Here is a 26,961-nt window from a genome sequence, read left to right on the forward strand (position 1 = left end):
CTGGCTCAAATGGAATTTTCATAATCTACCTTTTTTTTAACTAGAAGAAAAACTTTTAAATGTGAAGGAAGCACATTTCACCCTCTCATTCAGCCACTTTGCCCTTGATTCACACGTGAGGTTAAGACAGGAAAGGTCTGAATAGAAACACTATGCACACTTTTGGGATGCAAGGAGCAAACACCATTTGGGTTTTTGTCAAAATCTCAGTGGAAACATTTCTATTTGCTTTAATTTTCACTTTTGAAATTAACTGTAGAACCTCACAATTCAGGATGTGGATATGTGAAATCACAAGATAGACCTTGCAGCTTTGATTAGTTTAAGGTCCCACTGGCCATTTAAGGAGGCAGAGGGCATCTCAGAATCTAGACAACAGGAAGTTTTCTTCTTCTTAGTCCAGAAACCTGAAGCTGGAGATATCTTATACAAATACCGTTCCTCATCATCTAGTCCAAAAACTTGATGTGGGTGTATATTCTCTAAATCCTGGGTGGAAATGAACTGTATTTTAAAATACAATTTCTGAAGACGTCTCTGTAGTGAGAATTTTCTCTATTCAGAGCAGGATTCGTGCTGGGCAGTTCTTTACTAGGGTATAAATCTCCTCTTGTTTAAGATGATCCATCATACTATGGCACTGTCACAGGATGAACAAGCTTACTTTAGACAATGGTGACTCTTCAGTTCAGTTCAGTTCAGTCGCCTGGTCGTGTCCGACTCTTTGCGACCCCAAGAATCACAGCACGCCAGGCCTCCCTATCCATCACCAACTCCCAGAGTTCACCCAAACTCATGTCCATCGAGTTGGTGATGCCATCCAGCCATCTCATCCTCTGTCGTCCCCTTCTCCTCCTGCCCCAAATCCCTCCCAGCATCAGTCTTTTCCAATGAGTCAACTCTTCGCAAGTGGTGACACCTTTGAAAATGATAAAAGCCCTTTGCTGCTGCAGAAAGTAAAATTATATAACAGAGCCTTTCAAAAACAAATGCATTACTATATGTAAAACAGACAGCTAGTGGGAAGTTACCGTGCAACACAGGAAGCTCAACACAATGCTCAGTGACAACGTGGAGGGGTGAGGTGGAGCGAGGGTGGAGGGAGGTTCAAGACGGAGGGGGTGTATGTATCCTTATGGTGATTCACACTGTTGTATGGTAGAAGCCAACAGGATGTCGTAAAGCAATTATCCTCCAATTAAAAATAGATTTTAAAAAAAAGTGAACATCTCCGTAATGCCCCCTGCAAAAAACCTGCATTCCTGAGCATAAAGCCACTTCACCTGAATCACCAGAGCTGAAAGATTCCAAAAACTAATATACACCCCAGTGCCCACTGCTCTACTCTGAAAAATCTTAACCATCAAGAGTTTTGAAAACAAACCAAAACATTTTATTTACAAAAGTAAAATTTCAACTCATTTTTATATATCCTATCACGTTAATGCCGACAGCAACAGAGTCTCTGGGATATTTGAAACATCTGGATTTTAAAATACACTGAGGTCTGTGCAGCTCATTCCCCACAGCTATATTATAAAACTTAGAAGGGTTTCTATAGCTTTGTCATTTGGTCACATTTTTTGTGCAGAAGTCACGCTTCAGGGTAGGCTTACCACCAGCCATAATCACATAACCATTGGCTGTGGGTTTCCAAGGAGCAGAGGAGCCAATCTCAGCAAGGCCCGCACTGGCATCTTCAGCTGTTTAAATCTGAAGAGGAGTTCTGCGAAGCTTGTGCTCCCTGAAGAAACGGAATGGAAGGGAAGGGTCACACGTCACTCAACAAAGTCAGCCTCTTTCAAGGAAGCTTCAGACACACAATCATGTTTAAAGTTGGTATTCTTCTCTTTGAAAACAACTGCTAAAAGACACTACTACTTCGGATTTCCCTCATACACTCTAGGAGATGACTTGATATAAAACTTTAATTTATTCCATTCTGTACTTCTGAAACTGACTTATAACCCTGTGAAACAATTAATACTATCTACATACATATATTATTTAAATATAATTAATAAATACGCCCAGCGCCTCCCTGGTGGCTCAGAGGTAAGGCATCCACCTGCCAATGCAAGAGATGTGGGTTCAATCCCTGGATTAGGAAGATCTCCTGGAGAAGGAAATGGCAAGTTCCAGCATTCTTGCTTGGAAATCCCCATGGACAGAGGAGACTGGTGGGCTACAGTTCAAGGGTCACAAAGAGTCAGATATGACTTAGCAAATAAACATCAACAGATTTCCTAAGACCTCGTTAAAACCAAAGACCAGGAACAAGTGCATAAGAGCTAAGAAAACAGCTCCAATGTCCTGATACACTATGGAATCCAACAGACCATTCAGACTTGGTGTGACCATCACTGTGGCCAGCCTGAACATTCCCCTTGCCATCTGTCTTCTGTTTGCTCTGTCCTCTGCCCCCCTTTCCCCCTTTTGGACTGAGTGCTTTCCATGACTCCACCAGAGCTCCCCTGTTGCCTACTAGCTCCGTTTTCTTATGTTTAGTGGCTGCTTTTGGATTTACAGTATTATCTTTACCTTCACATGAGATCACACCTGCTCACAGGCAGTAAGAGCCTCACGGCTACACTTCCATTTCTCCCCACCCAGTCTTTCTGCTGTGCTTACACATGTCACTTTTCAGAATCTACAAACACCAGTAGTAGTACACTGTTACCATTTTTAGGAGTCAGCTGTCTTCTAAAGAGCAGTCTGAAAGGAACAAACCTTACGTACACAGCCATGTAGTGGCCATTTCCTGCTCTTCCTTTCTGTAGGTCCGTACTTCCATCCGGTGTTCTTTTCCTTCTGTCTACAGGACTTACTATGACATTTCCAGCAGTGTGGGCCTGCTGGTTATGATTTCTTTCAGCTTCTGTGGTCTTTTTTTTTTTTTTTTAAGATATTTTTGCTGGGTGTAGTGTTTTTCCTTTGATTTCTTTACAGATGTTACTCCATTAACTTATCACTGGCCATGCTGCCTATGAAAAATACGCACTCTTATTTTTGTTTCTCTGTAACATGCTCTTTTCCTCTGGCTGCTTTTAAGATTTTTTTTGGACAATTTATTATATACCTTAGCGTAACTTTATGTTTCTCAGACTTTGATTCGTTGGACTTCCTGAAACAGTTTTCACCAAACTTGGAAACTCTCCAGCTGTTATGTCATCAAGTGTGTTTTCCTGTCCCTCTCCCCCATTTTTCTCTTCAGGGACTTCAACCTCTTGTAAACTGGGTACTTAAAGTACCAGAATTTCCTCCTCCATTTTAATGCTCTGTTCCTGTTTCACAACTTTCTTCCTTTTGCATTTCATTTTGCATAGTTTCTAATGCTATGTCTTCAAACTCAATTATTCTATTCTGCAACGTCTAATCTGCCATCAATCCAATTCAGTGTATTTTTCTCCTCAGAAATAAAGTTTTCATCTCTAAAAGTTCCATTAGATTCTTTTCATATCTTCTGTATCTCTTAGTGTTTTGAAGTATGGAACAGAGTTATAAGAGCTGGTTTGATGTCCCTGCCTGCTAAGCAACACCCACTGATCTCTCGCCTCTTTCACTGTAAGCTGCTCTCCTGCTCCTTCGTATGCCAGACTTCGGTGAATTTTGCCTTCCTGGCTGCTGGGTATTTTCACATTTCTGTATTCTTGAACTTTGTTCCTGAATGTAGTCACATTACTTGATTTAATCCTTTTGTGTTGTGCTTTTAGTATTTTTTTAGGTGGGATTAGAACTCTATTTAGTTTAAGGCTAAATATTTCCCATTATTGAGACAAGATGTTCCTGAGTAAGGCCCCTTGAATTGTGAAGTTGTGGGAACAGGTACTGATCCTGTTGTTGCTCAGTTGCTAAATTATGTCTGATCCCCCAAGACTCCATGGACTATAGCAGGCCAGGTTTCCCTGTCCTTCAGCATCTCCGAGTTTGCTCAAACTTTATGTCCATTGAGTCAGTGATGCCATTCAACCATCTCACCCTCTGTCAGCCCCTTGTCCTCCAGCTCTCAGTCTTTCCCAGCATCAGGATCTTTCCCAATGAGTTGGCTCTTTTCATCAGGTGGAAAAAGTACTGGAGCTTCAGCTTCAGGATCAGTCCTTCCAATGAATATTCAGGGTTGATTTCCTTTAGGATTGACTGGCTTGATCTCCATGTTATCCTAGGGACTCTCAAGAGTCTTCTCCAGCACAACTCAAAAGCATCAATAATTCAGTGCTGACTTTATGATCCAACTCTCTCACATCCATACATGACTGCCTGAAAAACCATAGCCTTAACTATATGCATCTCTGTCAGCAAAGTGATGTCTCTGCTTTTTAATACGCTGTCTAGGTTTGTCATAGCTTTCCTTCCAAGGAATCTTCTAATTTTGTGGCTGTAGTCACCATCAGCAGTGATTTTTGGAGTCCAAGAAAACAAAATCTGCCACTGTTCCCACTGTTTCTGAATCTGCATAAACTGGGAATGTGCCCTCTAGTCCACCTGGACAGTTCTCCCCTCAGCCTCGGGAGACCCCTTCACGTGCACGTGCTGAGCAGCAAGGACGCCCGCTGTTGGAGGCCCGCCTGCAGGGGTCTGGACAGTTCTCCCCTGAGCCTCGGGAGATTCCTTCACATGGACGTGCTGAGCAGCAAGGACGCCCGCTGTTGGAGGCCCGCCTGCAGGGGTCTGGACAGTTCTCCCCTCAGCCTCGGGAGATCCCTTCACGTGGACATGCTGAGCAATAAGGACGCCCTGATATTGGAGGGCCCATCTGCAGGGGTCTGGACAGTTCTCCCCTCAGCCTCGGGAGATCCCTTCTCGTGCACGTGCTGAGCAGCAAGGACGCCCTGCTGTTGGAGGCCCGTCTGCAGGGGCCTGGACAGTTCTCCCCTGAGCCTCGGGAGATTCCTTCACATGGACGTGCTGAGCAGCAAGGACGCCCTGCTGTTGGAGGCCCGTCTACAGGGGTCTGGACAGTTCTCCCCTCAGCCTCGGGAGATTCCTTCACATGGACGTGCTGAGCAGCAAGGACGCCTGCTGCTGGAGGCCCGCCTGCGGGGCCTGGCGTTCTCTGTGTGCTGCTCTCCCCCCCGGCACTCCTTCATGTAAACTCTGGCTCCTCTGGGCTCCCTGCATTCTCAGCCTCACCACCTCAGCTCTCGGAGTCTTTCAGGTTCTTCCCGGGTTCTTCCTCTCCCTGTCCCACCCCCTGCCCCCACCAAGCCCCCCCAACCTCCCAGTCTGGAAACTGTCAAGGCGATTAGCTGGGGCAATCACAGAGCTAATCTCATTGTTTCTCATCTCTTAGGGGTCACTCTTTGTCACTGCCTGATACAAAAGCCACTGATTCATATGCAGTGTCTAGGATTTTCTCCCTTTTTGTTTTTTTTGTTTCAGGTGGTATAGTAAATCAGATCTCTGTTACTCCATCCTGGATGAAAAAGGAAATCTATGCTTTACATTTTTTTTCTCTGTTTAGTAGCTTTGACTATTTTGCAATGAGGTGTGGTTTTCCTTGCATTTATCTTGCATAGGAGTCCATCATCCATTTCTCAAACTTCTTAGCCTCTGTCTCTTCAAATGTTGCTTCTCTTTTTCTCTTTCCTCATTGTGGGATCTTAATCACACGCATGTCTGACTTCACTGTACTTCAAACGTCTCCCCCTCTCTTTTCTGAATCTGATACTCATTCTTCTCTCTGTGCTTCAATCTGTTTCCTTTCGACACACCTGTCTTCCAGTTCATTTATCTGCTATGTCTAATATGCTAACTAATCTACGTATGAATTCTTTTTTTTTTCCGCCCTGCTGGCATGGCTTTTGGAATCTGTTCCTCAACCAGAGGCTGAACTGGGGCCATGGGCAACCAGGCTCCCAGGCAATCCTCTACATACCGAACTCTTAATCTTAGTTATATTTTTCAGTTCTAGAATTCCCTTTAACTCTTTCTTACTGATTCCAAATTTCTGGTGAAATTCTTCATCTTTTCCTCTATTTTCTTGGAAATATTAGTCATAGTAACTCCAGACACTGGAGTAATCTAAGTCTGAAAATTCCAATATGTGGATCACATCCAAATCTGTTTCTATATTACCCTTTTTCCTCATGTCTTTTCATTTTGATTCAGCACTGATACTGTGAATTAAAAAATTACAGAAGTTCAAGAGGTATTTTCTTCCTCCTATAAAGGTTAATTTTTCTTCTATCAGCTCTGTCCCAGACTGGTCTTAGGGCTGGTCTGTCTGGGAGCTTACCAAAGCCTCCACCGTGGCGGACTGCGAGCACTGCCCTTCGTTTCCTCGGCACTACAATGCTGCTGAAATCGCCGCTCGTATTTTAGCATCCTGGTTTCTGCTAGATTTCCTGAAGTTTTACCCTGTGCGCGTGCACGTTAAGGTTTGATAAACGCCTCAAGAGAAGAGAGCACCCAGGTTTTGAGTTTTTGAACTCCTATGGTTCCCTCCTATCTGGGATTTTGCTCCTTAAGTTCTAGGCCTGGGCAATGATTAATTCAACCTCCAGCTCCTCTGCCCAGCAGCACTGCTGCTTTTTTCTGGGTCTCCACTTCTTCTAATGAATTGACAAGTGCCTTTGGGAGAATGCCAGAGTAAATATGGAGCTTCTCAAATGCTTCCCTTCTCTCAGGAATTCTTTTTCCTCAGTCAAGTCCAGCTAGTAGGGTTGCCACCAATTCCTTTAAGCTTTATGAAGATGTCCACTTTTATATTAGCTTTTTTGTGTGTGGGAGAGTCTGTCTAATACAAGAAATTCCACTGTGGCCACAACTAGAGGTCTCTAAATAGTGCATTTTTTTCTGAGGTTTTCAAGACAGCCAGAAATCAATAATGTCATTACACTTTAAATGATTAAATAGACAGATTTTATATCTGATTCTACAGTCTGAAAAATAGTCAGATGCTAAAACTTCAAAATCTGTTATGGAAATATTCAAATACATACAAAATTAGACTGCTATCATTTCAAAGTTTTATAATATTAGAAATTAATATTATGTGTTTTTTAAAAATATAAACTGAAAACTCAGAAAATAAAGAAAGGTTTATGCATATGGAAAGCTCAGGTAGTTTCATTATTAGAGTCTTTTGGTTTTGTTTTCTGGGAAAAAACTGTCAACAATAACACCCAAACATGAATGAAGCCAAAAATCTGAGAAAATAATGCAGTACAAGTTCCTCCTACCAAGAAACGAAACCCATCGGTGGGTAATGCAGGTGTGAAAAGAGGACCCAGCGGCAGTTACCTTCCAGGCCTATGGACGGCAGGTGCTGTGGGGCTGGCACTGAGTGGTAGACCAGGAAGCAGGCCAGCATGCTCAGCTGCGACTCCTCGCAGGGCTGCCCGCTGAGGTAGGCGTGCACACACCTGTCACCTCCAGCTGTGAGGGAGACACACGCGGGACAGAGCCAGCTGATTACACAACTGAGAGGCACAAGGAACGAATTCTTTTGATTATTTTCTCATCCAGGACGCACTGAGCACCTACCATGTATCAGTTCCTGTGCTGGGCATTAACGTTCCTGCGGTAAACCAGCCAGAGTGCCCATCACTGCAGAGTTTAGAGTGTTGTGGGGGATGGAGATAGAATAGACCTAACATCAAACAGGTGCTAGCCACAAATCAGGATGAGTGCCATCCAGGTGCAGCGGTCACCACGGTCGTCTTCCCGGACACCCCTCTGCCACCTTTCCCTCCTCGCTCACAAGTGAGGGGACTGGATCCTGATTCGTCTTGGTCAGGGGTTCTCAAACTTTAACAGGCATCAGAATCACCCAGAGGACTGATTAAAACACAGATGTGTGGACCCCAACAATTTCCTGGATCGGGCCAGGGAAACTGTTTCCAGCAAGCTCCCAAGCGATTCTGCTGCTGCTGTTCCAGAACCCACGCTGTGAGAACCACGGGTCTGGGGTTATCCAGGCAGTGCCACTCCCCCAACACAGTGACCAGTTCAGGGACAGGCAGACAGACATTCAGGGAGAGTGACACACTCTGCCCTCAGAAACAGTTAAGGAACATGCATGAGCTTCAGTTCAGAGACACAAGGAGATGCCTGATAACGTGTCTGCTAGAGGCTTGCAGGAAACAAATTTCTTCATTCTTATGGCAAAGCTCCTAGAAGCAACTCTGTTCTTCCTCTAAGCAAAATGCACAGCTTGTGGCAAAGAACTGTTACTGTTCTGCCATCAGGGAAAAGTACTCTGAGGATAAAGTCACGGCACAGAGTGGAACTGATGGAACCTCAGAGAGACGGAGCTGAAGCACTGCAGCAAGACGTCCCTTCAGCCTACAGTCACTGTCGACTTCCAGTAACGTAAGTTTGTACGTGTCCTACTGTCTGAGCTGGGCTCCTCTGCTGGCTCAGCGGTAAAGAACCCACCTGCCAATGCAGGAAACGTGGGTTCAATCCCTGGGTCAGGAAGATCCCCTGCAGAAGGAAACGGCAACCCACTCTAGTATTTTTGCCTGAGAACTCCCATGGATAGAGGAGCCTGGTGGGCTATAGTCCATAGGGTTCCGAAGAGTCGGATACGACTCAGTGACTAAACAACACTTTTTGAGCCAAGCTGAGTCAGGCCTGCTGCTACCTGCAGATAAAGAAATTCTGATACAGACAAAAAGGTTAAGAGAGAGAAAGAAGTAAAAATGGCAGGAAAGGTGCCTGAGGCAGTGTGGTCACAGAAGGCCTGGGAGGAAGGAGTATATTTACATGGAGGCTGTGAGAATGAGCATGAGCAGGGCAGGCAGAGAAAGAGAGGAAAAGGTTCTCGGGATGGGAAGCAGCTCCTTCACCAGTCCTGTGGTGAGAAAGAGCTCTGTGCTTTCGGGGAAGTGGAAGGGACCAGGGGGCCTGAGTGGAGTTTATGAGGAGCAGGTGGTACAAAAAAGACGCTGTGGAGAGAGACAGAGGCCTCGCTGGACATACAAGCCCTGGTGGCCAAATGGTGAAGATCTTTTCCACAACTGAATCAGCAGCCTTTGCAAGGTTTTAAGCAGGAGAGTTAGACCCATTTACTCTTCAGAAGACCACTGTCGGCTGACTAGAGACGGCGAGAGGGAGATGAGCGTGAAAAGCAGAAAGATGTGCAGGAGGCTTCAACCGGCTTCGTCCAGGCACGAACACACCACTGTTCTAGGACAGAAGCGGCAAAATGTGGACAGATTCACGACATGTGTCAGAGTTAGGAATGAAAAGGCTGAGGCAATGGATTGGCTACCACAGAAAAGAAGGGACGCAGAGGGAGGAGGGGGCAACAGTGACTCCCAGAAAGGCAAGGAAGGAGAGACCGTCAAACGGACGAAACAGAAAGAATGGTCAGAGGCTTTCTGTTTGTCTTTTAACAACTGGGAAGTGGGAGAGCGAGCTGTCACAAAAGTCAAGAGAGATCACTTTCCTTAAGAAGGAGATGGAGTGCCAGGAACACTACCAGAAACCCACTGGCCCTAACAGGAGGATGTCAATCTGGTGGGAGGTGGGGACCTCTGGGCCTGATACAGGAGCGAGAGAGGCCCTGCTTTGGCAGCTTCTCAGGAGAGGCAAGAGAGAACACAGCCACTCAGCCCCATGTCAAGGACTTTCTCCCGTCCACTGCCTTTCTGTTTCGCTGATTTTCTCTATTGTTTTCCTGTTTTCAATTTCATTGATTCCTGCTCTTAAATGCTTGCTTTGGGTTTATTTTGCTTTTCTTTTTCGAATTTATTGAAGTAAGAACTCAGATTACTGATTTGAGACTTTCTCAATGTAAGCATTTGGCGCTATGAATTTCCTTCTCAATGCTGCTTTAGCAGGAAGATTTACACTACAAAATTTCAAAATTTACTCTAAACCTACAGTAATTGAGAGGGTGTCTGGCAAAAAGGCAAACAGATCAATGGTACAGAACTGAGTCCAGAAACAGACTCACACTTACATAGTCCACTGATTTTCAACAAAGGCCCCAAAGCAATTCAATGAGAAAAAAAGTCATTTGCACAAATGGTCCTGAAACAACTAGATATTCATATTTAAAGTTAAAGAAAAAAAAAAGGACAACTCCTATCTCACACCATGTAAAAAAAATCAGTTTGAGACAAATCATAGATCTAAATACAAAAAATCAAACTATAGAGCTTTTAATATTAAACTTAAAAAAAAAAAAAAACTTCATGACCTAGAGTAGGAAAGATTTCTTAACACCCAAAAAATAATAACCCTAAAACAAACTGATAAATTTGCCTTCATCAAAATTTAAAACTGTTTATCAAAAAACACTCTGGAAAAAATAGGCCAGGCATAAAGTAGGAGAACATAACAGCAAAACATATTTGACAAAGAACTTTCAGCCAGAATACATAAAAACTCCTACAACTCAATAATCAGAAGACAGCCAATTTTAAACATGGGTAAAGGTTTCAAAGTTCAAAGTTTCCCTGGTGGCTCAGCAGTATCTCTGGTGGCTCAGACAGTAAAGCGTCTGCCTACAATGCAGGAGACCTGGGTTCAAGACCTGAGTTCAATCCCTGGGTCAGGAAGATCTCCTGGAGAAGGAAATGGCAACCGATTCCAGTATTCTTGCCTGGAAAATCCCCTGGACAGAGGAGCCTGGTAGGCTACAGTCAATGGGGTCGTAAAGAGTCGGACACGACTGAGCGACTTCACTTCACTTCAGCAGCAAAGAATCCACTTGCCAGTGCGGGAGATGCAGGTCTGAGCCCTGAGTCAGAAAGATCCCTGGAGAAGGAAATGGCAGCCCACTCCAGCATTCTTGCCTGGAGAACCCCATGGACAGAGGAGGCTGCCAGGCTACATACAGTCCATGGGGTTTCACGAGAGTCTGACATGGCTTAGTGCTAGATAATAGCAACAATAAAGGTTTGAAAAGATATTTTGCAAAGGATGTATGAGTAACAAATAAACACATACAAAAATAATTAGCATGATGAGTCATCAAAGACATGCAAATTAAAACTACCATCAGACACCACTACATATTCAGCAGACTGTCTAAAACTAGACTGATAATGCCAAAATCCGCAAAGCCTCCCACTGCTGGCAGGAACGTAAAATGGCACAATTTGGAAACTAACAGCAGGCCAACGGGTAGTTACAGAGAATGGCAGAATGTGGACACTGCTGAAGCTGCCTGATGGGGTTTATGATACTATTATGTTTACTTTGCGTTATGCTTTAAATTTTTCCATAATAAAATGTAAAAGTAAATAAAAATTTTAAGTTCTTAAACTTTAAACCCAATTTTCTTTGCTCAAGATTAAAATCTAATTGAGATAAATCACAAAACATCAACAAAATATGATCAATCCGCGGCACTAGTTTGGGTTACTAGTGAACGAGCTTAAACGTCCATGTCACCTGTGATTTCACTGAGACACAAACACAACTGACATTTCCCAGCGCTGCCGCACAGCCCCTGCACCTTCACTTATTTTTCTCTCCTCCACCCCGAAGCTGCCGGTATCCGTGACAGGAGACCACATGCCAAAGAGTTTTTTTAAGTGACGGTCCTTTTTCAATAAAAAAAAAATAAAGAAATACACATTGCTGGCAATCAGAGTGGCAAGACAAATCTGGTGAAGGCTTAGAACAACACTGTAAACCACCAGTCGTTCTAACAAGGAGGGAGGAGAAAGCAAGTCAGGGCTGTTTTAGAGAGCGCTCTAGTCACCGCCGGAGCCTCACTACGTTATAGGACACGTGCGTGTCAGAGAATCTGTGAAGGTCTGGGGACTAATTTCTTATCAACAGCAAGGGCCCGTTATGGGTGAACAAACACAAAACTGAATAAAACCAGAACAGCAACATCTATAAAATAACAGGTATTTTTTCCCAAACATGAGAACAAAATGATTATCATATTTTTAGAAATTCTGAAACTTTACGACCTTTCAAATCTCAAGAGGAAATCACAGAGCAGACGCAGGTGTTAAACACAGGACTTTGAAATTGCTGTTTTCCATATACATATCCCTCAGGCTTCCTTGGTGGCTCAGTGGTAAAGAATCTGCCTGCAATGCAGGAGACCCAGATTCGATCCCTGGGTCAGGAAGAGAAAATGGCGACTCACTCCAGTATTCTTGCCTGGAGAATTCCATGCACAGAGGAGCCTGGCATAGTACAGTCCATAGGGCTGCAGAGTCGCACATGACTGAAGCGATTAAGCAGCAGCAAGCGGCAGCATATATATTGTTCACAATCTGGCTTACAATTAAATTTTTCCAGAAACTTTACAGCTTGTGTGTTAATTCAGGAGGAGAGATGGGGACAGATGGGAAATGGGGAGTGAGGGGGTCCTTTGGTGTTTGTCAAAAATCACTCCCCCTTTCCCCTCCTCTGGGCTGGCGCCCTGGGGCTCGCTCCCGCTCTCATGCATGTCCTTTTCCCTACTCCCGTGCACCCGTTTGACCTTGACCCTCCAGTAACTGGATAGAACCTACCCTGACTCTACAGCTGGGCGAAGACAGGCTCAAGCTAACCTTCTTCCCCCTCCCCCTCATTTCCATTTCCTATCTAAATAAAATAGAGAAAAAGCAAGAGCAGCTGGGACCTTGAAGAAACAAGTCACCTCAGGGCTGGGGGCGGGGCAGGCCAAGGAGCCCCAACCAGGTGCAGTGAACAGGTAGACAGCTTCAAACATAATTACAGTCAAATCCCTAGGTTCTACCACTTTCTAACAATGTTATAGAATCAAAAGCTGTTACTACTGATATTATGAGGGTCAGCATTTACTCAAAGCAAGTTGCTGTCCAATATGTTTTGGAAGCATCAAAACTGAAAAGAATAAAAAGATCAAGGAGTTAAGTACTAAAAATGGATTTCAGGCATGTATCACGTATTAGACAGCTTTTCACACATCAAAAGGCCCCATCACTTGCCTCCATAATCACTTCTACACTGTCAGGAGTAACTTCACACTCTCTCTGCAATCACAAGGCAGAGCTGCTACTGAGAAGTCCCAGGTCCTCAGCGACTGACTCATGGACCTGGTGAAACAAGCATTCACTCTAAACTCACATCAAGTCTTCAGTGTGCACAGGATGCAGGCAGAAAAACGGGTCAGGCAGGGGACACACCACACCCCTAAGAAACAGGAGAGAGGGGCACTGGAAAGAAACACGATCTGAGCTGGAAAAGGTGAAACAAGAGGGGCACTGGAAAGAAACACGATCTGAGCTGGAAAAGATGAAACAAGTTTCTAAGCTTCAAGTGGTATTTAAAATGCTACATTATACATTCTCTCCATGATTATAGAGCAGAGTTAAATACACCTGGTAAAGAAGTCAGGACTTCCCTGGTGGTCCAGGGCTTAAGGCTTCAAGCTCCTGGACTTCCCTGGTGGCTCTGTGGATAAGAATCCACCTGCCAGCACAGGGGGTATGGGTTCGATCCCTGGTCCGGGTAGATCCCACATGCTGTGGAGCACCTAAGCTTGTCCCCTACGACTTCCAAGCCTGTGCGCCAGGGCCCTCGAGTCACAGCTGCTAAGCCCTACTGAAGCCTGTATTCCTAGAGCCCATGCTCCACAAGAGAAGCCACCCCAGTGAGAAGCCTGAGCACCGCAACAAAGAGAAGCCCTCAGGCTCTGCAACTAGAGAAAGCCGAGCACAGCAACAAAGACCCAGTGCAACCAAAACAAAAGACTCAGAACTCCTAATGCTGGGGGCGCAGGCTGGATCCCTGGCTGGGGAACTAAAAATCCTACATGTCACACAGCGTGGCCCAAGTAAATAAATGAGTAAATAAATCTCACTTTCTATCTGCAAAAAATGTTAGAGCAGATAATCAGAGCGTAATTCACCTAACTGGGAACATGACATCTACAGCCATTTGGGATTGTACTAGGACTTAACCTGCTTACCAAGGAAAACAGGTTAAAACAGAAACCCCTGAGATCCAGTGCAGCTCGAAGGACAAGGGGTGCAACGCTGTTCTCACCTTGCAGCCACTGGTCCAGAGTGTTGTCAATAGTGCATTTGACAACAGGGAGGAATTCCGAGTTCATAAAGAGCCCTCGCTTAGGCTGGTTCTGCAGCCGTTCCTGATGGCTTCTGGAGCTGAAAAACTCCAGCACCAACTTTATCTGCCAGAGGTCAGATGTCTCAGACATTTCTCTTCTTCCCAGTCTTCTTACAGCCTTGCAGAGAGAAGAACAGAAATCCACTTGAAAGAGTGAAGGTCCATCACTTCCTTGGAGTTGTACACTGGAGTATTTTTTTAATATGGTCATGAGATCAAGGAAGGGCAGCGGGGAGGCTCACTCTGTTTGATGCAGCCTGCCCCACAGAGAAGCCCTTTAGTGGGTTTAGGTACACGGTCATTCTGTTTAAAATGAACATGAACAGCCTTCAGATAAAAAATGGTGAAGGCAAACGAAGCTTATTCTTGGCTCAACAGCTCTGAGAAATGAAGACCCAATAGGTCTACAGCTGGTCCCCTCTGGGAAACCTAAGTTGGTACAATGATACGTCCGCAATCAGGCCAGGGATCCCAGGGGTCAGGAGGCAAAACCTGTATTATCAACAAGACTGTTCTTGGGACCCATTTGCAAAAGTCACCATGGCTGCAACCAGAGGGATGTTCCACTATAGGTACCTGCCTGTGACTGCAAAGAGGTAAAAGTTCAGAGTGTAAGAAAAGAACACACTCTCAACCATCAACTGAAAAACACCACTCATGACTTGATTGCTGTACACAGACACACCGTGAGAAGCAGTACTGGTGTGGACATCATGTACTTACCAACCAAAAAAGGTGGATGCCCGACAATAAGGGCACTCTAGGCCCACTTGGTTATTCTGGAATTGGCCTTTTTAATTAAGACTGTTTGCAAAACAGGTTTTGGGGAATTATTTCCTGCATTTTCCCACTCAGTTCTTCAGTAGAGATTCTTTTTTCCATTAGAAATTACTTCCTTTGACATTGAGTCCCAAATTCTTATTTGTGAACTCATTATATCATAGTCACTTGAGCTGTTTAAAACTATAGATCCTGGACTTAAATCTCAGAAATTCTGATTCAGTAACTGTACAAGGGGACTTGAAGATCTGTACTGTCAAGATTTCCCAGATAAATTTTAGCCAAGTCAGAAAGCTATTGCCTTAATTTAATGGCAAATCTGAGTCTCAATGATATGACAATATTAAAAAGCAATATGTATTACTAAATAGGACTTCCCAGGTGGCTCAGTGGTAAAGAATCTGCTTGCCAATGCAGGAGATGGGATTTCAACCCCTGGGTCAGGAAGATCCCCTGGAGAAAGAATGGCACCCCACTCCAGTATTCTTGCCTGGGAAATCTCATGGACAGAGGAGCCTAGCAGGCTACAATCCATGAGGTCACAAAAGAGACAGACAGGACTTAATTAAAACAACAATTACTAATAACCTAAGAAAATAAATAAGTTCAATCCTTTAGGAAAGCTGTTGAGCATTATCTTCTGCATTACCCCTTTTAGACTTTTAATTTAAAGCAACAATAACACAAAAGAATTTTAAAAATGAACTCCAGCTCCCTAAACCCCCACATGCTGACACTGTGACTTCTGAGCTCAATCGCCAGGTGTAACTGCGCATGACTGCCGCCGCCAGGGCACTGTGTGCTCACTTACTGCTCACTTGCATAAGCTTTTCCAGGAAGAGGCTTTGTCAGGAGGGAGGCCAGAGACCACACGAGGATGCAAGGGGAGAAAGGGAGAACGCACGCTCTCCTGGTCACAGGGAGAGGCCAGAGGGGAGAATGGGACCCTTGGAGTAAGAGAGCCTATTTGTCATCATAAACTCTAAGCTTCTGGTATATACAGAGCTTGCAACTTTGACAGAAATTCCTTTTCTGAGATTCTAAAAGCGAATGAGAAACTAAAAAGATGGACACAGAGGAAATCTTACTGTATTGTCTGGCATGTTATTTGAAATACAGGATAATGCTCATCAGAATTAGGACAGGTTTTCTGAACCATACCTGATCCATCGCTATGTACGCAGGTAACATCTCTGGGGTCTCCTGAGTCACACATTCGTACAGGACTGAAGAGAAGAGATCCAGAAGCTCCTGTTTCTGTGCAAAGTCAGAATCTTTTTGTAGCACAACAACATATATTCCAAAATCAAATCAAAGAACAACTGTATAGTCACTATCATGGCCCAATCTTACATTCTGCAGTGAATGATATAAAAGGGTAAAAAAGGCTAGGTCTTTATAAAATCAGAGTGCACGCAATATTAAACACCAATAAAAATACAATCAAAATTAAGTTCCAAGAAACAGTTAAGGCTCTAAGTGCTATGGAGGAGAGGAATGAAAGAAGCTGGGTAACACGATCACACAGGACATCACAGAGCTATGCCATGGGGTGCGCTGGCAAGAACAGGATCCAGAAGGGGCACCCTGTAGCCACCAAGATGCAGCAGAAACACTGAGCAGAACAGGTTTGGGGCGGTGGCATAGCAAGCCCAGCTGGGGTCAAGGGCAGGCGTGGGCTTTCAGCAGAGACCTGTGGCCTTCAGCTGAGCACAGGCCCCAGTCCTTACTGGCTATGTGACCTCGGGTATGTGACAGGTCTAAGTGGCAGTATCTCTCAGCAGGAAGTACCTACCCCCAGGGTCAGAGTTAAATGAGAAAAATTATAAAGAATATTGAACAGAGTGCCTAACACACAATGAAGATTCACTAAGTAAGAGGCAGGAAGGTTCTGTCATTTTACTTTCAAAACAACAATGTAAGGCAGGTTATATTATAATTCCACTTTTAGGAATAAGGAAAATGACATCTCAAAAAGACTGGAAAACTTTTCCAAGGTCACACACACTTGCAGACAACAGGCCATCAATCCCAGATCATATAATTCCTATATCCAGTCCTTGCCAACTGAGATGATGGATAAATCAAAGAATCTACTAGCAAGCACCCTTAGATTCCTGAAGAGAACAGCCTTATGACCAACAAACAGGGTTATAAAATAAAAAGAAGCAAGAATCATTACAAGAATACATAAATACCAGTGATCAAAATTAATCTCAGAAATTTTAAGTTGTTTCTACTATTAAGATAGGAAATTACTGAATTTAATAGTTTTAGACTATGAAACACTTATATTTGCCAAACAAAAATCATTCAGTGTGCCTAAGGCATGTCATCAAAGACAGATAAGGATATTTTGGATTTTTTTTTGGTGGTCTGAAGATAGAAACAAAGCCTAGTCTTGGAGCTAAGCAAACCTACATACCTGCCCAACATTCACAGTTGGTTTGCAGAAATATTCAGCAAATGACAGAAGTGCTGGATCAGAAGTGAATGTGGAAATCGTTTCAGGCTAAAAAAAATAAAGAACAAGTATACATGAGATAATAAAGATTCTTTTCATTACTACTCAGATTGTATGCAGCTGTAATCTACTTTATTTTTTTTTTCACACAATGTTTCCACAAAACCCAAGGCTGCTAGAGGTTCATCAACCTATTGGGTTGAAAGTCTTTTTTTTCTTTTTTAGTAATATCAGCTTACTTCTTTTTTTTCGTACATGCCCATCCCAAACTCCCTCACTATCCCTTCCTTCTATCTTTCTCGCTGGCAACCATAAGCTCGTTCTCAAAGACTCTGAGTCTGTTTCTGTTTTTTAAGTTCATTTGTATTACTTCCTTTCAGATTAAACATATATGGGATGTCATACTTAAGAAATATATTGCATAAGCTACCATGAGCTACTGATTTATCAAAGGGCAGATTAAAACCAGGTGTTTCTTATAGAAGTCGCCCCAAAAAGGTTTTCCCTTCCTTCTTAAACTAACTGAAAGGCAAATCAGAAACTAGAATTATTTCTGAACAGATTAAGGAAAAAAGATTATCACTCTAACAAGGCACTCACAGAAGGACAAATGCTGTCATAAGGTCACTAGAGTTATGGAAGAGAAAGTACGATGGTGGCTGCCCGGCACTGGGGAGAAGGGAATGGGCAGTCAGTGTTAACGGGGCAGAGACGCAGCTCTGCAAGGTAAAGACGGTCATGGCGACGGATGATGGTAACGATAGCATACCGACATGAATGTACTTAGTACCAGAGAACTATACACTTGAAAGGGTAACCCAGTATATGTTCTGTGTATTTTACAACTTTAAAAAATAAACTGGGGGAAAAGGGTGACAAGGAATATCACTCAAGGTTGAAGACTGAAAATGGAATATGAAGGTTTTACCATTTTCCACTGAGGTTTATATTTTACTTCTGAACTCCGGGCAGGCAGGAAATGGAGATGGTCTTTTAATTTTCATATACTTGCCCCATGAAAACTCAAGCCTGAACTTATCTATTTTCTTTACAAACCGGATTAGGGTCTTTGAGATGGGCCTTGGTTTATATCGGGCTTATATCGGGCTTTCCTGATAGTTGGTAAAGAATCCACATGCAAGGCAGGAGACCCCAGTTCGATTCCTGGGTTGGGAAGATTCCCCTGGAGAAGGGAAAGGCTACCCACTCCAGTATTCTGGCCTGGAGAATTACATGGATTGTATAGTCCATGGGGCCGCAAAGAGTCAGATACAACTGAGTGACTTCCACCTTCATTCACTTTGGTTTAGTGCTAATTAGCAACAGTGCTAATTCAAGTTAAACTTTGCCCCCAAATCCTTTCGAATACTGACTAACAAAATTCACTGATGTAAACTACCTCAACTGATTCTCTGGAAACTATAAAAGACTTAGTCATAAGAACTCAAAAGTGCTACCTTGCAAAAAAACTTTTTAAATTTTTCCCATGAATTAAGTAAATCTTAACGGATTTGAGGATTAACTATAAAGCTAAATTTTTTTTAGCGTTAAGATGTATTTTGACTGTCTCTGCCACTAAATATAAATCATCCTTTGAGTTCTGGCAGGTGGCCTGTATTATATAACAGCCGTCACATGAACAGCCAACAGGCCCCAGGTCGTTCAGTCTTCATAATCTGCTGAGGTTAGCGAGCGGATCTACCTAAACAGCACCACAAATGTTATGAAGAAGTATATGCTTTGGGTGGCCTAGGAGGATTTGAACCGATTCCCTCTTGTTCAATTTTGGGTTTTGTTTTAATTGAGATATAATTTATATAGAACAGTTTATTAGTTTCAGGTGCACAACAATTATTCGATACTTATACATACTGACAAAAGACAACCACAAGTCTAGCTAACATCCATTGTCACAGTTAGTTACAATTTTTTTTTTTCTTCTGATGAGAATATCCTTCAGTTTTTACCAATCACACTACCTTGAAAGCCCGAGCTTCAGAGTTCCTGTTAGCTACAGTCTGGGCCAATAAACTTTGCCACCCCATTGGATCTTCTTTGTAGGAGAGCTGACCTGCTCTGAGCTTAACATATAAAACCCCATCCTTGGAAAGAATGGACCTGAAAGAAAACAAGAATGGATTTAATACAAGGTATTACTGGGAGTTGTTGCCTGGAAATGCAGTTCCCAATACTATTTCACATGAGACACAGTATTCACCACTTTCTGCTATGTGATTATTTACTGTGTTGAAACTAAACCAGCCCCCTACAAGTCATCATCAAGTTCTGCTTTTCTCTGCTGTCAAGATTCAAGGAACCTATTAAATAAGGCAGCATTCTGACTATTTGCTCAAGTATGAATTTCAAAGGAGACATTTTATCTAACACGTATTCCCTTAAATACCTACTGATTGGTTTACAGCAAAAAGAAAAAAAAGCTACAAATCTAAAGACAGAATAATACAAAAAGCAGCTATTTATAGTCTGGGAGAAACAGAAATGAGGATGATACTGTAAAAACTGTTACAAATTGTTAAACTTTCTGCAAATTTAAAGACTTAATTTACATGCTAACTGAAGTATAAAAATTATTAGCACTCTCTGTTCATCAAAGTAATTATCTGCATATGACCATTTCCAACCAAAAGCAATCAGCCATCATCTTAATTTTATGAGAGCCATCTAACCAGAAAATGGTAAAGAGATGCAACAGCAGATGTGGTCTGACAAACACCAACTGTCACAAAGTCCCCTCTGTGGACAGATAAGTCAGCTTCACTTTCTTAGATTAAATCTTTCATTACTGCTCCCGAAGACAAGCCCATGACTGTCCCAGTTTAAGTCACTCAAGTTTCTCAGTGAATTAATAATTAGGGTTTGACTTCTGAATGTAAAATTTTACTTCCTACTACAAGCTTTTTCAAAGAGAGAGACCATCTTCTTTAACACTCTACATATCGTCCTGGATGAGATGAAAGGGTGACAAGGAGCATTTCACGTAATTATTATCATTTATACCTTCCCACATATTTCTATTCCCTTCACAGACACATCTGAGAAATTTAATGCACTTACTTCAAGTGTTGTGTTCCCTTGCTTAAATCTATGAGCAGCTCCCAGTATCTTGGGCCTTTAACTTTAATCTGCCAAGATAAATGTGAACAGTCAATCCAATCCTGGGGAAGTGTTAGTAGATAAAATGAAACCCACGCTTCTCCGAGGAAATAAGAATACACTGGGCTAGAGAGAGATGGTGAGAGGTGAGTCACTTCTCAGGCCCGCTCGGCACTCGGCACCGAGCTCGCAGTGGGGACCCCTCCCTCCCTCAGGGCCACTCCTCCTGCCGCTGCTTGGAGAGCGCTGACAACGCACACGCTGTTCTTTGGCTATCTTTAATGCTGTTATCCTGGTTGAATCTACCCTTGATAAATCTCTCTATTCATATCCTACTCACCTGTTTTAAAAGGTGGAGTTCTGGAAGAAGGGTGGGGGCCATCAATTCTTCTTTGGTTTGCTCATACCACTGAGTACCCTTCACAAATAGAAGAATCACCATTTACTACATAGTTAGGGGAAAAGTATGAAAACCATTCACCACTGCATGCTTTCCCTTCCCCGCAGGTTGCAGACAGACTGTCAACAGCATAAAATCCCCTCTGATATTCAAGTCTGACGGGCTACCATCTACTGTGCTTGGCAGAGCCCGCGCCGCCTCCCAGGGCTCCGAGCCTGCACTTCAGCTGCCAGCAGCGCGGCGCCTCTGCCCTTGCAGGAGGCCTCTGGCCTTCGGCACACTGTCTTCTCTGCCAGGAACGTGCCCGGCTCGGCCGGCAAACCTCAGTCCAGACACCGTGTCTACCGTGATGGCCCCCAACTGCCGGGAGTGTTGGTAAGAGCACGTGTCCGCTGCCCAGCCCCACAGGCCTCCAACTGCCTCAGGCTGCTCTGACTGAGCCCACGCCTGACTAGTCAGCGACAGACGTTCCTTAAGGGAGATGACAGTCGCCTCAGCTCTGTGTCCCAGAACCTAGCGGTTTTGGGGTTTGCTATTTTTTTGTTTTCCTGTTTGTTTTGACCACACCACATGGCTTATGGGATGTCAGTCCCCCGACCAGGGATTAAACCCACGCCACAGCAGTGAAAGCTCAAAATCCTAACCACTAGGCCACCAGGGAACTCCCTAGCACAGTTCTGATACACAGAAGGTACCGAACAATTTTCTGAAGGGAGGATGTGCACGCGCGCTCAGTTGAGTCAGACTCTGTGAGACCCCATGGACTGTAGCCCGCCAGGCCCCTCTGTCCATGGGATTTTCCAGGCAAGAACACTGGAGTGGGTTGCCATTTCCTCCTCCAGGGGATCTTCCTGACCCAAGAATCGAACCCGCGTCTCCTGTGTCTTGTGCATTGCCAGATGAACTCTTCACCACTGAGCCGCCCGAGAAGCCCGGAAAGAAGGAAGGACATAATGGCTTATAATCTGTGCATGCATGTAAATCCAACTCTCATTACACACTCTGAAGCACTAGGCCGACGTCCAGAAATTACTCTAACTCCCTTCATTCTTTGGAGCGCAACTGTCAGCTACGTAAAGATAACAGATTTACAAACTACAAGCTCTAAAAACCAAAGAGCAGCTGACAGTCCCTCAACTATTACATCTGAAGGCTACAAATGAGCCTGAACGGCCTGGCAGGATGTACATTAACTGTGGAGGCTTTAATTTTTAGGAGAACACAACTCACTATCGTCATCTTTTAAAGGACAATGCTTTCAAACAACCCTGATGTGCAAAGACGGATGAGTGGCAATAAAAAGCAACAAGGCAACAACTACCTTATAGGTCACTTCTAAGAGGGCGTAGCAGGGCGTGTTTGTGTCCACATCCACGGGCACCAGCAGCCTGGGTTCTGCAGCCAGCACGTACAGGTGCCGGAGCGCCTGGAGGTGATACCTGTTCACAGAAAACACAAAAGGCCATGGCAATGGGGGGCAGCGCAGCAGCCTGCGAGCTGAGACGCGGCGGAGCCGAGCGGCGCCCGTCCGGACGGCAGTCCTCAAGGGTGATGCTGAGGCTCAGCTGCAACACGACAGAGAGGCTCTCTCGTTGCACTAGGCACACAGAGGCTCTTGGCGCGTATCACCGAACTGTTCTGTGTAAGACAGCTGACACTGTGGCCAGCAGCTCTCCCTACTGCTGCTCAGTCGCTAAGTCGCCTCTGGCTCTCCGCAACCCCGCCGACTGCAGCACGCCAGGCTCCTCTGTCCTCCACGGATTCCCGGAGTTTGCACAAATTCATGGCCATGCAGTCGGTGATGCTATCTAACCATCTCCCTTGTACCCTAAGCGACAGCAGACTTCAACAACTCAAAACAATCTTCCTTAAACTTACAAGTAAGAGACCATGCATCAGAGTTATACTAATTTTAACAACAATATTCTTATGCACCATCTATCATGAAAGTTTGGACTTTAGGGATTCCCTGGCAGTTAAGACTCCATGCTTCCAGCACAGGGGGTGTGAGTTTGATCCCTGGTCAGGGAACTAATATCCCACATGTGGTGCAGTGAGGCCAAAGAAATGTTAAAAAAGAAGTGCAGTTTGGACTTCACACCAGACTACCTCTGTGAAGGCGGCCTTCCTGTCATCACTGGCTGCACATGACACTTCGGCTCTGAGTGGCAGCTCATTACTGTGGGCCTCCCTCGCTTGCGCCTTCCCTGGCAGACCACTGGGGCTGCCTGCAGCTGAGCTCTCAGAGCGTCCTGGATGTCCCTGGGGCACAAGGGGCTATCTTCTGCCCTTCCTCCACAAACGGCAGAGGCTGGCTGGGCCCGAAACTTGTGGTGGTTCTTTGCGCTCTGCACCCAGAGCTGCTGTGTTATCAGATGGCGTCTCCATGCGTAGGGTTCTACTCGTCACTGCCACTTCTAAACTCATTCTTGGCTGCATTTTCTTGTCCCTTTGTCAGTTAAACAAAACTTCTCAGCATTCAAAGAGGGAGCAAATGGAATTCATACAGACATTGCCACTACATTAGATAAATTCCTCTCTCAGAATTAAACACTTTGGCCAAAGGGTACTCAGTTTCTCCTGCTGCTGTCCTCTGTACGTTGTTTCCCCTAATGATACCCCTGGTCTGGCCTACTTCTGGGTTTAGAGCAGTTCAACTGACGAGAATGGGAGAAGGCTGGTCAGGCATCAGAAGCCCAAAGTTCTCTTCTGGCTTAATATTTTGCGAGAAAAACTTTTTAAAAAGATTTATCCAGGAAGATAACTAAGTTTAAGAACACAGTATAGCGAATTTGGAAATGAGTCCGTTAAGCCAAAACACACTCAGATGGCTCCCCTCCCCCAGATAACTGAAGAAAGGCCACGTGAGGAACACCACTCGGCTCACCGGTTGTCAGTGCTGTGAGCTGGGAAGTGGGGGTACAGGGCACACAGGAGGGCGGCGATGGACGAGTTTGCTGTGCTCAGAGAGTACCTGCAGAACAAACACGGAGGGTCAGGCGTTACTCATCACACAGCGCAGACTTTCAGCTTTCACAGCAGCCTTGAGAACTGGGAAACTGGGGTATTGTGGCAAGGTGTGTTGATGAGACTAGTGCCTTGATCACTGTGGGTGCGTCAACAACGGGAACATTTTAGTCAGTCCTTAAGCCATTTCAACATCAGCTACTATTTAAAGCAGAAGTGACACATCACAAATGTTAAATTTCAAAGCTTAACGAAGTGCTGACCTAAGAGAACAGCAGCGAGAACAATCAGCACCAACTGTAGAGATTATAGACACTGAGAAAGTCCTGTGTGAACTGCACCGCCTTCTTCTCCAGCTTTATATATGCCTGTTAATAGAATGCTGAAACTTACTTCTAAACATACAGGGTTTTTTTTACTGGGTATCTCAAACACTTTTTTCCATTCTGTAAAGCACAGGTATTTCCTTAGAATGCTAGACTAAATAGAACAGGCAAAAGCTATCATTAAAAAGTTACAATGAATGAATAAACAACTATTCCTTGAAAAACACGGTTCTGTTTATTATTGGTATGATAAACTTATGTTATAAAGGCCATACACTCTTAGCAAACCAAAATCTTTTGAGATTTCCGTCGTGCCCGACTCTTTGCAACCCCGTGGACTGTAGCCTACAGGCTCCTCTGTCCATGGGATTCTTCAGGCAAGAATTCTGGAGTGGGTTGCCATTTCCTTCTCCAAATTAATATTTTACTGTTGCTCAAATTCAGTATGGCAAACAGGGTGACTAAAGTTTTAGTCTTTCCTACAAATATTTTGAAATAAAGATGATTCTGGACATCACATAAAACCACTGCTATCATTACTCAATATACATATTTTTTATTATACATATACATGTAGACATCCCCCATCTCTTTCCCTATCTCTTTTAATAATTAGGGTATCAAGTAAGAATTCAGTATTTATTATACACATATATATTTTATGAAGAAGAGATTTCAAAATTTAAAACACAGAAATACATCTATTTTGACATGAACATAAGCTAGGCCATTTTCTCTTTACCATTCTGATAAGCCCAAAGATAAACATTAGATATTAATGTCAGAAATTTTGAGATTAAGCATAAGGGTTAACTATGCTAAGAGAAATGTAAACCATGTCACAGAGTGCATACAATCATTCAAAGATAAAACAGTCACTAGAAGAGCAACAGCAGGATGGGCAGAAGGGGAGAAAAACTACTCAATACACAAGAGAGCAAGTAGAGTCCTACAGCATGTGAGGACAGAAGATGACCCTGAGCAAGAGAATACAATAAATCAGAGGCTTATTTTGAAAGGAAAATACATTTTAAAAAGTAGAATTTTTATGATAATCTTTCCTTAACCATTCTTAATTTTAAACAAAAGACAAAACTTTCTACAAAATGTGTCAAAAGGAAATGAATGCACATCTTTAATAATCTTGACTTTTTGTACTTGTGGAAGGGTGTGTTCCAATGTTTAATTCACTCTCAATAGTGTAAAATAACTACTGACTTAACAGATATCATGTCAGTTGTCCAAGGTCACATACTCTAGAGCTAAATAAATGAAAGGTTACACTATCCTCATAGACTTTAAGACTCAACGATGTCAGATTTTAATTCCTCCAAACCAGTGGAAAGATTCAATGCAATTCCTAGCAATATTTAATCATGTTATTTAGTTTGGAAAAGTCACAAACAAATTCCACTTTTTATATAAAATGTAGAGAGCTAAGAACAGAAAAATGTATTTTCAAAGAACATAGCTCACTTTGGAGAATTTACTCTACTGGATATCAAAACTTATTATAAATACTACAATAATTAAGTCAACTGTGGTACTGTGCAAGTATAGAAAAATAGACAACTGAACATAACAGCCCAGAAACAAACACATGGACATGGACACTTAATCTACAACTAAGGTGGTGCTGCCAAACAGTGGAGGAGCAATAAACTGTTTCTTAACAGCAGAGAGTCAACTGGGACGAGGGGGGAGGGGGAAACACAGAAAAATCAGTTCCGGGTAGATTCTAAATCCGAATGTGAATGGAAATATGCTGAAAAACTTCTAGAAGATAAATAAGAAAATATCTTCATTTCTGGTGGGTAAGGAAATATGTCACCAAAAGGACAAAAAAGGACAAACCATCAAAGAAAAATATTAATACTTCTGTTGATCAAAAGATAATAAGAGAATTAAAAGGTACACCACAGAGCAGAAGATACCTACAACATAAAGAACGAACAGAGGTCTTGGAATCAAAATGATAAACCAATGTGGAACAGTCAAATTAACAGAAACAGAGAGCACAACAGTGTTCGCCAGGGGACTGGGCAAGGCAGGGAAATGAGGAGTACTTGCTTAGGGGCTACAGCGCTTCTAAGTACGTCAAGGCTGTATAGTTCACCCTGCTTATTTAACTTATATGCAGAGTACATTATGAGACACGCTGGGCTGGAGGAAGCACAAGCTGGAATCAAGACTGCCGGGAGAAATATCAATAACCTCAGATATGCAGATGACACCACCCTTATGGCAGGAAGTGAAGAAGAACTAAAGAGCCTCTTGATGAAAGTGAAAGGAGTGAACAAGTTGGCTTAAAGCTCAACATTCAGAAAACGAAGATCATGGCATCCGGTCCCATCACTTCATGGCATATTGATGGGGAAACAGTGGAAACACTGGCTGATTTTATTTTGGGGGGGCTCCAAAATCACTGCAGATGGTGACTGCAGCCGTGAATTTAAAAGACGCTTACTCCTTGGAAGTAAAGTTATGACCAACCTAGACAGCATATTAAAAAGCAGAGACATTACTTTGTCAACAAAGGTCCATCCAGTCAAGGCTATGGTTTTTCCAGTGGTCATGTATGGATGTGAGAGTTGGACTATAAAGAAAGCTGAGCGTAGGAGAATTGATGCTTTTGAACTGTGGTGTTGGAGAAGACTCTTGAGAGTCCCTTGGACTGCAAGGAGATCACACCAGTCCATCCTAAAGGAGATCAGTCCTGGGTGTTCATTGGAAGGACTGATGCTGAAGGTGAAACTCCAATACTTTGGGCCCCTGATGCAAAGAGCTGACTCATTTGAAAAGACCCTGATGCTGGGAAAGATTGAGGGCAGGAGGAAAAGGAGATGAGAGAGGATGAGATAGTTGGATGGTATCACCAACTTAATGGACATGGGTTTGGG

The 26,961-nt window shown here is 43.6% G+C and overlaps 1 protein-coding gene across 12 annotated transcripts in view; it reads right to left on the reverse strand.

Annotated features, from left to right (window-relative positions):
* Positions 1-1,370: 1,370 nt before the first annotated feature.
* The window catches only part of ANAPC1 (anaphase promoting complex subunit 1), a 95,040-nt gene continuing 69,449 nt past the window's right edge, over positions 1,371-26,961 (reverse strand). For 7 of the 12 annotated variants that reach the window (XM_060412431.1, XM_060412426.1, XM_060412430.1 and 4 more), the window contains 10 exons: positions 23,656-23,742; positions 22,090-22,207; positions 20,709-20,786; positions 20,330-20,397; positions 19,234-19,372; positions 17,216-17,302; positions 15,952-16,047; positions 13,930-14,128; positions 7,243-7,377; positions 1,371-1,744 (listed from right to left, as the gene is read on the reverse strand). In XM_060412431.1, the coding sequence (XP_060268414.1) occupies positions 1,629-1,744; positions 7,243-7,377; positions 13,930-14,128; positions 15,952-16,047; positions 17,216-17,302; positions 19,234-19,372; positions 20,330-20,397; positions 20,709-20,786; positions 22,090-22,207; positions 23,656-23,742 (1,123 nt within the window). In that variant the 3' untranslated portion in view covers positions 1,371-1,628. The remainder of the gene's footprint in view (positions 1,745-7,242; positions 7,378-13,929; positions 14,129-15,951; positions 16,048-17,215; positions 17,303-19,233; positions 19,373-20,329; positions 20,398-20,708; positions 20,787-22,089; positions 22,208-23,655; positions 23,743-26,961) is intronic. The other 5 variants (XM_060412429.1, XM_060412427.1, XM_060412428.1 and 2 more) reach the window with 1 other exon arrangement.

This window comes from Ovis aries, chromosome 3 (genome assembly GCF_016772045.2).
Source record: "Ovis aries strain OAR_USU_Benz2616 breed Rambouillet chromosome 3, ARS-UI_Ramb_v3.0, whole genome shotgun sequence".
NCBI lineage: Eukaryota > Metazoa > Chordata > Mammalia > Artiodactyla > Bovidae > Ovis > Ovis aries.